General features: G+C 43.6%; 2 protein-coding genes across 2 annotated transcripts; both read right to left on the reverse strand.

Moving 5' to 3' along the window:
- Positions 1 to 645: 645 nt before the first annotated feature.
- Positions 646 to 4,563, reverse strand: pou4f1 (POU class 4 homeobox 1). Its single transcript, XM_020079809.2, has 2 exons — positions 3,290 to 4,563; positions 646 to 2,842 (listed from the first exon to the last, which is right to left on the reverse strand). Exons 1-2 carry the CDS (start codon positions 3,410 to 3,412, stop codon positions 1,865 to 1,867), a joined length of 1,101 nt encoding a protein of 366 aa, XP_019935368.1. The 5' UTR covers positions 3,413 to 4,563; the 3' UTR covers positions 646 to 1,864.
- Positions 4,564 to 4,756: 193 nt separating this feature from the next.
- Positions 4,757 to 10,647, reverse strand: obi1 (ORC ubiquitin ligase 1). Its single transcript, XM_020080267.2, has 6 exons — positions 10,426 to 10,647; positions 10,104 to 10,239; positions 8,139 to 8,230; positions 7,531 to 7,752; positions 7,028 to 7,116; positions 4,757 to 6,608 (listed from the first exon to the last, which is right to left on the reverse strand). Exons 1-6 carry the CDS (start codon positions 10,495 to 10,497, stop codon positions 5,249 to 5,251), a joined length of 1,971 nt encoding a protein of 656 aa, XP_019935826.2. The 5' UTR covers positions 10,498 to 10,647; the 3' UTR covers positions 4,757 to 5,248.
- Positions 10,648 to 10,953: the final 306 nt, after the last annotated feature.

Genomic DNA, 10,953 nt, shown 5'->3' on the forward strand with positions numbered 1-10,953 from the left:
CAGTAACTTGATTTTAGTTCAGTCATTTCACAGCCTATATGCTGTCGTAATTAATCACTTTGATATACGAGCAAATAATAATTACATCAATTAGTCAACCCCACAGTCTGGGATAAATTCAATTAAATTATAAAAGTATTTAAATGAACTTGTATCTTGTATTTTGGGAACAGATTTCATTTTAAAGATCATTATTATTTTTTGTATTTTGATTATTATTATTAGTAGTAGTAGTAGTAGTAGTATTGCTATTATTTTGTTAATCATTATTATTTATATTCTTAAAGAATGATGTTTTTTCAAAAGATATTAAAATGAATGAAAAGTTGCAGAACAAGTTAAGAACAAGTGGCAAAAATCGTGACAATGCTTAACTTCCAAAATGAATCTAATCCCAGATTATGCAAATGTTCTCATCAGTAAATTAGACAAACTTCATCAGAGCATTTTTTCCTTTCATATACGTCTAATCTCAATTATGCAAATCCAAAAGAAAGTGAAGAAATTTAGCATTTTTTTACGATACCAAAAAAAATTCTAACATTTAAAAACATCTCTACGAGGACAAAACATTTTTACACATTAAAACCCTAAATTGATAATTGTGTTGAGTGTCGGGCCAATCACCACCAGGAAAAATAGGCGTTTAGTTTTCTTTCTTCAATTTATTAGAAGATTGCTGGAACACACCTCCCTGTTGGATTTGGCTCACACAGGATGAACAGTACCGATGAAAGAAAGGACAACAGAGGAGAGTGGAGGAGGAGTGATGGGATGAGAGGAGGGAAGGAGACAGTGGGACATCTTCTTTTTTTTCCTTCCATGATGCACATGTCGCTGCAGGTTTTGTAAACATACTTGTGCACAAAGTAAAAATTATTACTTACACAACCGTAACAAGTAACACGACAAACAACGTGGTGATCTCCATGTGAAAACAGGCAATAAACAGTGACATCCACAACATGAGGTCTATCAGTAGACAGCTCGGTAGTGATTCTTCTCCCAATGCATAGAGTGTTCGCACTGCAAACTCACAATTTCGTTGTTTTCGTTGGATCAGAAAAGAGTTTCGTGCTCTGTGGGTCTTTTTTTTGAAACTTTGTGATGCCAAATGTTGACCACAGACCATATAATTTATTTCCAAAAGACAGGAGCTCACCTCTGACACGTAATAAAGTGAAGTCTGTATATACAAAAAAACCATTTCGACACAAACCCCAAGGGTCTTTTTTGTGCAAATTCAAAATAAATATATCTATAGATGTGACAGCCCTGCAAGAGGCTAAATTACTGTCCGTGATTTTCATGCAGGCCTATTTATTTTCCGTTAGCCATAAAAGTTTGCAAACTAAATTTGAGTTCATAGCAGCCTCCAAATAAATAAATAAATAAATAAATACACAGATGAATAAATGAACAGATCCATGAATTATTTCTATACCAACAACGACAGAAAAAAATAACCAAACAGAAGAACACAGTTCAACAATCAATGAGGTAATTCGTAAATGGCTATACTTCAAATAATAGGCCTATCAGGAGAAAATAACTCGCTATATCATCAAGCAAATTACCTCTGTCCACGCGTGTTTATTATTTAAAAAAAGGCAATGTCAAACTTTTTCCCCTCGATAACAACTGAGCAGAATTTGTGTGATCTGTTATTTGCATACTTCTCATTCACCGATAACGTGAAAATAAACCAGATATAATATGAAGCCTTGTAAAACGGGAATCTAAAGCCCACATGTGCACCAACGTGTAAAATATCGCTGGAGACAAAAGACTGAAAATGGTGTCTTAGTGTCCCTTGGTCCCCAAATTCAGTCTCTCAACTTATTTCTTTTTCTCTCTTTGCTCATCAGTGAGTGGCGGAAAATTTCAACCTCTTCTGTTTCTGTCTTTGGTTACAAAACCACACTCGCACCACATTTTTTTTCAGGTCCAACTTTTCCGCGATAGCTGCGATTTTCTCGGACGAAGGTCGCGGCTGCACGGCGAAGTAAGCCTCCAGAGACCTCTTCTCCGGGGCAGCTATCGACGTCCTCTTGCGTTTCTTTTCTCCTCCGTTGAAAATGTCCGGTTTGCTCATTTTCTCCCTCTGGGCCCCCTCGGCCTCCTCCAGCCAGGCCTGCAGGATGGGTTTGAGCGCGATCATGTTGTTGTGGGACAGAGTCAACGACTCGAATCGACAAATTGTACTTTGGCTCAGTGACCCCACGCCGGGGATTTTGAGATTAGCCAGGGCGCCGCCCACGTCCGCCTGGGTCACCCCCAGCTTGATCCTCCGCTGCTTGAAGCGCTCCGCGAAAGCCTCCAGCTCCCGTGGGTCCGTGTCCGAGTCATTGATTGAGGGGAGTCCGTTGTTAGTGAGCCCTGGGCCGCCTTGACTCCCCCCGTGGTGGCCCGGTAAGAGCCCGTGGTGGGTGAGAGGCGAGTTCATGCCCATAGCCTGGTGGGAGAGGTGACTCAAGCCGTGCATGTGAGAGTGAGGGTGTCCGGAGGGGGTGGAGATGAGCCCGCCGCCACCTCCGCCGCCTCCGCCACCTCCACCGCCGGTCCCGTCGTGCGACATGAGAGTGAGGGACGGCGAGCCCAAGTGGTCCATGATGTCCGGCGGCTCCAGGTTCTGGTGGTGGTGGTGGTGATGGTGATGGTGGTGGTGGGCCAGTGGCACGGTGGACGTCGACGAGCAGGGCACCGCGCTCATCGTGTGGTAGGTGGCGTCGGGCTTGAACGGATGCGTCTTGCCCTGGGACACGGCGATGTCCACAGCCGCCAAAGCCTCAGCCCGGGCCAGCAGGGTCTCATCCAGGCTGGCGAATATGTTACTCTGCAGCTGCAAGAGTGGAAATTATAAAAAATAAAGAAATAGTGGGGGAGAGAGAGGGGCAGGAGAACGGAGGCGAAATGGGGGAAGAAATAGACAAAATAGAAGAAAGGGAGGCGGCAGAAAAAAAGAGAAAAACATAAATAAATGCATCTGTCAGTCGGGACATTTGGCAACACACAACAGAGCCGGAGTATTCCGTCAGAAGCGGCAAGTCATAAAAATTAATACAAAAAAGAGTAAAGCCGAGCTTTGCGTGAGCATGCTTTCAAAAAGATCACAGACTCTTCCAGTGATCGCCGTGGAATACATGAAAAAAACATTAAGTGCGCGTCTTGGCTGAATGTGCCTTGGAGCAGCCCTCGTTATTACGCACAGACCGCGTTCGGCGCTACATGCAGCCTAAGCACGGAATAAAAAGGAGAAAGTGCAAGTTTTTGGTTGGGGATCATTTACCTGTGGAGTTTGTAGACAGGCTCTCCTTATAGCTTCCGAGCTGGAGTGCAGGGTGGTGTACTTGTGCTCGGGTAAAGAGGGATGCATGGCGAAGTGCGGCTGTTTGCTGTTCATGGACATCATCTTGGCGAGCTTCTCCAATTAAAGTGCACGGGAAAGAAGAGGGGGAAGCGGCTGCAGGAGCTGGAAAACAGTCATAGATACACAGCGGATCCTCTTTGCCGATCCGGTAATGACGCGCCGCTGCAGTTCGCTGTGTTGTGCGCCGAGGAGCAGCCTTGAGCCCGGAGATCACAGAGATGCCTGCAGTCTCTCAGACGCACTTATCTGTCTACTGTTTCCCACTGCTGGGGATGAGAGAGGCTCTTACACCTGAGCGCCTCAGATCTCGTCAAGCCCCTGCTCGGCTGCTCTCGCGAGACACAAAGTGCCAGAACAGTGAGCAGGCTGACAAATAAAAACTGCTCACAGGGCAGGCAGGAACATCTGGAGACGAGACGCTTGCGCCCTTTTTTATTTTTATAAGGGCTCACTCCTCTCCATCCAGTCACGGAAACGTGTCCCGACGTCTTAAGGCCTAAATTATGACTTAAACCTTTGACCTCAGTGTTTATTTTCAGCATTGATCCATTTTAAAGTATTTATTTGGTTTCAGGAAAAACATTTTTATCGGGAATTGGTGCGTAAAATGGAATATCAATGTAAATATAAAAGCAGCATCATAATATGGAAATATTACAATATATTTCTATATTATTACATTTGTATATTTATTTTCCAATCAGTTGTTCAAATGTGTTGCACTGTTTCCCATTTGACTTTGTTCTTGTCCCACTTGTCTCTCATCTTAACCCTGTGGAAGTAATGAGGCCTCGTCATTAAGGGCCATCATCGCCCGACGAGCATTAAACAAATTGATTTAATACACCAGCGTCACCTTGTACACAGTCTTTACCTAAATTAATTAATCCCAATGAATTAACACTTCATTTATTCAAACCACCGCGGTTACGCAATTAAATTTTCATGCGCCGATTAGAGTATATGTGAAATATACATGATATCGTTAAATTTGCATAATAAATAAGGCGCTTTCTGCTACAATGGAATTAACTGTGTGCGTGTGAGGTCTCTTAATGTGTGTGTCGCTATAGGCTACAACAAGATTTCACCGGCATGGAAGAGGCCATGCTTTTAATGGCAGCAAATTATTAATTATTATAGTCGAGTGGAATGGAAATAATCAGGAGATGCACAAAAGAAAGTAATATGACACAAAAAAAAAGGTTTTAGTTTGTCCACTAAATATTAATCCCAATTTCCACTGAAATAAAAAAACTGGAAAATTAATCCCAAAATATCAGGCCAGTGTAGCCCATGGCTGCACATGACTGATCGTCACTGACTGAGTTTTTAGGTGACTTGAATCATGCAAAAGATGAAAAAACAATAGAAAATTAAGCTTCATACATTGCATTACTTTTTTATTTCCTAACACACTCTTATGTTGCCATATTTAATTCAAAATGTCATTTTTCATGATAGTCATCCATCTTCAGTATTGCATGTCATCATAAAAAGATTACCATGTTTCCTGAATTGCCAGAAATGACCGACACGTGACACTCGAGAGGGCTGAAGGAAGACTGCACCAGAAGTGATGCACTAACACAGACCAACAAAGAAGTGTCTGTTATTGTTTGCTCAATTACAACGCACACATGTTCAAACTAGAGTCTAGATCGGCCTTAATGGCTATTTAACTGCTACCAAGAGCAACAAGAACACTACACAAATAACTACCTGAAAGACAAAATGACGAGAAGTTACACCTGAGCATCACGTTCACACGTTTCATGAAGCAACATGAAGTTAACGTCACCAGTCGTGTACACGTGAAAGCTGACACTACAGTGTATATGGCACAGTGAGAACACACAGGTCCGCTTTCTAAAACCTTCACATGAGCTTTGAAAGTTTTGTGGGACTGCTTGTGCTAAAAGGACTGTGAGACTTCCTCTTCGTTGGCTGACTGATGATGAGTGCATGTCTGTCTCTCGTTGTGTTCGCAGGTTTTCCATTGCAGCTGAAAGAGGAGGAGGAGGAGGGGTTTACGTGGTCATGGTCTTTGCCTGATGGACTCAGAGAGCCGGAGGGACCTGCTTTACTGTCTTCCATCGAATCAAACAGCAAATCGAAAGACAGTTCTTCAGTCTGGGAGAGACCTTCGTCCTCATCAGAAACATTGACGCGACTTTCCCTACCTGACACCTGCGCTGCAATACCTTCCTCCGCAGCGCCTTTTGGAGCCGCTTTGTCAATCGAGGTGCCATCCGTGTCGTCACATGGTTGGTGGTTCTTCTGGCCATTGCCATTGTGGGTTGACATGATGCCAGGGCAGGTTTGTGGATCTGGGACTATAGTGTTGTCCAAGTCTGCGGGAGGGGAGGGGACCAGGGAGAGCTGTGACCCTCTGCTACTAGAACTCTCTCCATCCAGCATCATGGAGTCCAGCTCTGAGATTTTGTCCAGGTAAGCTGCATCCATGGAGGCCTCGCTGGACATCTGGAAACTATCAGGCTCATCACCTACAAGAGCAGTAGATGTGGATCCTTGAACTGGGCTTTCTTCACTTGGACCTGGACACGGCTGGTCGTCAGAGTTAGATCTCGGCCAATCGCCCCAGAAGTCAGACTTAGAGGGTTCCACGTCAGCCGTCGGAGGCAAGCCTTTGGTGAATTTGTCCAGGATGCTGAACTGGTTCTCGATGGCACTGTTCATCTTACCAAGGTTTGGAAAATCTTCAAAATCAAGCTTCCTCAGATAAGACCCGGGCTTAAATGCGACTCTCTTTTCACGGATGCCGGGGCTTCTCAAAGTCAGTGAACGGAAAGCAGAAGACGGAGTGGTGGGCAGCAAGTCAGAGGAGCTGCTCTCCAAGTCCTCGCTTGTCTTATCTGCAGCCAAATTCTTAATAAACTCTTTGTGGTCTGCAGATGGCACGAACGTCAAACTGTGATTTCTGGAGATTGTGCGACACTCCGTCTCTGGGTTGCTGCAGATTGACGCCCTCTCATTGTCACTCAAGCTTCTCATCATCATGCTGATTTTCTGTTGCCGTGTGAGAGCTTCTGACCCAACCTTGCTGCTCCCACACACTTCCCGCCCTTCAGGACTTCTCTTCTCTGACTTTGTGACGCGAGACTCCAGGTCTTCAATGTACTGGTCACTGCGCTCCAGAGCCCTCTTCAGGTGGTCCACATCACGCTCGTACAGCTGGATTTTAGCCTCCAGTGCTGCCACCGTGTAACGGCCGAACCTGGGGGAAAGATCGTCTTATGTCTTTTAATTGTCCAAAGATGGTTGTGACAGAAATACCACCTAACATTTACCTGAGTGACAAATTCTGTAATGCTTTTGAAAAAGCAAGTGTATTTTATGAAAGATATCTAATTTGAAAATAAAACCAAGATATAAATAATGGTCTTGAGTTTGTCTTTTGGAATATCACTGTAGCTGCTGTTGATTTGAAATAAAATATGGACAAATAGAGAAATTACCAGATTCAGCAACTACTCCCTGCCTCCAGCGTCAGCCATTTTCATTGGAAAAAAACTAAACGGAGCAACTTCATTGCAGCTTTTTTTTTTTTTTTGTTACCTCATGACCGTGACTTAGAGGCCAAACACTATTTTCAAACCTGACACATCTTGTCATTAACACAAGAAAGAAACTTACTTCTGAGGAGATCTGCTCGCCACCTCTGCCTTCAGTCTCATGTTCTCTTGTACAAGGTCGACATTTTGAGATCGTAATGCCTTGTTTGCCTGGGGATGGTAGAGCAACACATTTGCAGTAGGTTAAACATTATTTCTCAAAGGTAGCAAGAAAAAAAAATCACTCAATCGGGTATAGTCTTTATGCTTCAGACAGAAACATCAAGTAAGCCGATCTTTATTTCTCATTGATGGATGGTAATGTGGCATAAAGAAGAAAAACTGCTTCTTATTTTTGCCTTATTCACTCATAGTAAAATGTGTTGTAGAGATTATTCTTTTAGACAGAAAGATGCAGATAACTATGTTTTCAACTTTCTAGTCCCTGAACTCTAAGCTGGGTATGTCTCTCTTCTGAGGATCAATGTAGTTAGTAAACGTTAGAGATTCCAGGTATCGAAATCAGAACTGGAAAGAGAAAACATAGTTAGTAACTGTTGGTGCAATAAATTGATTATTACAAACCTCTTTTAGTTTGTCCATATCCTGTTTAACTTTATCGCAGACATCTGTAGCGGCCCGCAGCCTGTTTTTCCATTCCTCCAGGACACTGGGGTCAACGCTCATGTCACCTGTTTGCACTGTATCAATGCTGCAGGGATCCAGAGCAGTCTTCAGTTGTGCCTCCAGACTTTGATTCTTTGTTTTCAGCTCCTCATTTTCTCTGATGAGACCCTCAATTTCTACCTGTTAGAGGTAAATAATGACAAAATGAAAAAAAGAGTATGACAATTAACAACACTGCCACAAAACTCATTAAGTTACTAACATGTTGAAAAGTTAGCATAGAGACTATTAAAGCAGTGATTTTTCCATTTATACAACATGAAATCTAAAATTGAACATTCTGCCACATTCAACTGAGGCAGAAGTTAATTCTGCTCCAATGTTTAAACGGCTCCAGAAAGTCCATCATTACAGAAAATCTGCATCAGTGGATGATAGCTGCTATCGAAACTCTGTCTTGACCTGAGAGACTTTTCTTATGGATTTGTGTTGGTTAAGTTGCTTTATAAATATACAAAAGCATATAACACATAAGTGATATTGCACACTGCATGATGAACTGGTACCTCGTACTCCCGTAAAAGCAGCTCTCCTCTGGTTTTTCGGAGACACTTCCTCATGGAAGGGCTGTCACTGTGATCACTCTCATTGGTACCTCCTGTAACGGAATCACACAAGCACAGAGGGAAACTAGTGTTCAAAGAGGGCTCATTCCTGCTTGAGAGAGGCAACAAACTAACTGGGCATAGGTTTGAAAAGACTGAGTTGAGCCCGGCTTTAAACTGAAGGTAAATGTGATCTAGATTCCCAAGCCTTCAGAAGGTTGTGTTTGATTTGATGTAAAAACAAGTCTTAAAGCCCCATTCTTTGAGCCTCGCCTTAAGTGCTACTATAACATCTTGGGAAGTATGCCTTTGAGCAGTCTTGGCCAAAGTAGCATGAGAGAACTTGACCGTCTCAGTACATGTTTTCAGTTACTTCAGATGCTTTCATCTCTTAGAATGAGTATTTTACACCTCATTATTCAAATTTTATCAGACAAACTGGTGCATTAGAGTGTGGTAAAGTTCAGGTTGCAGCGAGGAGATAACCAGAGTAATAAAAGCTCTGCTGACATTTTTGTTCTCAGAACTCTCCCCTAATTTCTGCATGAAACTGTCAAGTGGAGGACAGGAACATCCAAGTCTGAGTCCAGTCATCCTGGGCTGAGCTGCCTGCAGTGTGGGAGTATCAGTCTGGAATGTCTGTGGTCAGTTTGCAAGGGGACGCAGTTTGAGCAGGTCAACAAAAAAAGGCGAGGACAGCAGGAAATGTGTGTTTGTGTGATCAAGAATCAGAGAATCACACACTACACATGCAAACATACATTCAACAAGGGATTCAGTTCATTGATTCGATACCTTAGCTTTTCTGAGATCTGTTTGGATACTTTCGTTTAACTCAGACAGGGACAAAAACATAACACATATACTGAGACAATGTCACACAGGCAGGTTTTGTGGTGTGTAAGCTAATAGCTTGGCCGAGGCTGAAACTTCACTCAGGAGAATTTCTATGAAGGAGCCTTGTAAAACCTGCAGAGCTGCTAATACCACACACAAAGTGAAGTTTGTCTTCATGATCCATTGTAGAGTGGATAACTGATGTGATACAAGATCCAGCATTTTGAGGCTGTATCAGATCACTATCTGATATCAGTATTGGCTCAATGCATCCATAATTCTAACATCGCTGCCTGAATACAAAATAACTCAACTTCTTTCCTATTTCAAAAGACATATTTATCCATGTCCAGGTGGGAGAAAGTTAAAAGTTGATTTTCAACAACTCTGCTACTAGTCAGTGGTGATGGAACTTCACAAAGCACCACAGCCAGGTTCAGCACTTTTTTGAGTCCCCTGGAAACATTTCCGTTGTCGCAATTTGCAGCAGATTTCTCTATTTGCATGTGTTCTGACTTTTTAAAGCAAATGTGTCATCAAGTTATTTACTATTTACATGCGTTTTCTTAATTTGCAGTGTTTGAGCTTTCTCAGCCACCGTACATATGTTTTATGTATCCATGATTCCAGGACACTGTCCAGAGTTAAGAGCAGGTCTGAGAGCAGCGTAAGAGAGGTGTCTGTCAATGCTTGCTGTTCACATGATCTGTCTGGGTTGTAGTAAAGCTGAAATTCTCAGTCAATGAATTAAACGGGTTTGAAGCTCATTTTCTGATGAGTTATATTTGTACTGCTTCTGTTTATGTTTTGAAGAATCTGGTTGTTTTCTCCAGCATTTGCAGCCATTTTGTGTGATTCAAGTCTCTCTCTTCCTTTTGCTCCTGCTTTGTTTGTTAGCATCACTTTCATGAAGCTGCAGTAGCCTTGAGCTCCGGATCAATGGAGAACACAAACATTACATCTGCTTCAACTCCGCTGCGACGTTAACAACATGCTCGACTTCACTGCAGGCGGCAGCAGCCTCGTATCGCCTGGTTCGTGTGTGTGTTTGCTTTGTGTGTGTGTGTGTGTGTGTGTGTGTCTACCCACCGATGATCTCTCTGCAGGGGCTCTCTGCTGTGATGGGGACCCTGCAGGTGGGACACTGGCTCGCCTTCTTCAGCCACATTTCCATGCAGGATGAGCAGAACACGTGGTGGTTGCCACATATCACCGGCTGCCTGACCTGCGCACACACACACACAGACATGTTTACTCCGCTGCTTCGCTTGCAGGTTAGAGCCTGGGGACATCACGAGTTAGCGTCGCTCAGCTCCACGAACTTAACCGGCGACAACTTTAGCGCTACCAGGAAGCGGTTTCTCCCGCGTCATGACGGAAGTTCAGGGATTAACAACACATCGGCTCTTACCTTCCCGAGACATATCTGGCACGAGATCGGCAGAGTCATCGAAAGCGTCGACGTCTGGTAGTTAAGAGCCATGTTGTGAAGTAACACACGAACACACGCAGCCTCCAGGGAGCAACAAATCTCCCGACATGTCCCGCGGCTCTACGCGCCGAGTCTCGCAGCTACGGAAAGCCCGAAAGGCCTAAAAGGCTTTTCGCGTTGTCGCCAGTTTGGGGCGGAAGTAGAGCGGAAGTCCGAACATTCAACATCCAACCCGCCAAAACTCGATGTGTTTTTGGCGGGTTGTTGGAAGAGAGGCTGTTTTCACGTGAAGTGTTTGTAACAGCGTGAGTTTCCACTGTCAGGTCTTTAAGGGAAAGCAGCAGAGGAGATGAACGATGTCATTATTAAGTTCATAAGAGACACAGATCTGACAGATATAGTTGTTTTATTCCGTTTTCTTTTGTTTTTCTGTTTAGTGTCTCCAGTCCAGTTGGTGGCGGTAATGCGGCTCTTTGTGAGTTTGTCCGCCGCCAATAGACACTAAAG

Source organism: Paralichthys olivaceus, chromosome 1 (assembly GCF_024713975.1).
Source record: "Paralichthys olivaceus isolate ysfri-2021 chromosome 1, ASM2471397v2, whole genome shotgun sequence".
Classification (NCBI taxonomy): Eukaryota; Metazoa; Chordata; class Actinopteri; order Pleuronectiformes; family Paralichthyidae; genus Paralichthys; species Paralichthys olivaceus.

Coding starts and splice junctions, on each gene's coding strand:
- pou4f1 (XM_020079809.2), bottom strand. CDS start 3,412: ATGATGTCCATGAACAGCAAACAGCCGCACTTCGCCATGCATCCCTCT. Junction 2,843..3,289: donor CCTGTCTACAAACTCCACAG/GTAAATGATCCC, acceptor CCACTCTTGCAG/CTGCAGAGTAACATATTCGC.
- obi1 (XM_020080267.2), bottom strand. CDS start 10,497: ATGGCTCTTAACTACCAGACGTCGACGCTTTCGATGACTCTGCCGATC. Junction 10,240..10,425: donor GCCAGATATGTCTCGGGAAG/GTAAGAGCCGAT, acceptor GTGTGTGCGCAG/GTCAGGCAGCCGGTGATATG. Junction 8,231..10,103: donor CCCCTGCAGAGAGATCATCG/GTGGGTAGACAC, acceptor ATTCCGTTACAG/GAGGTACCAATGAGAGTGAT.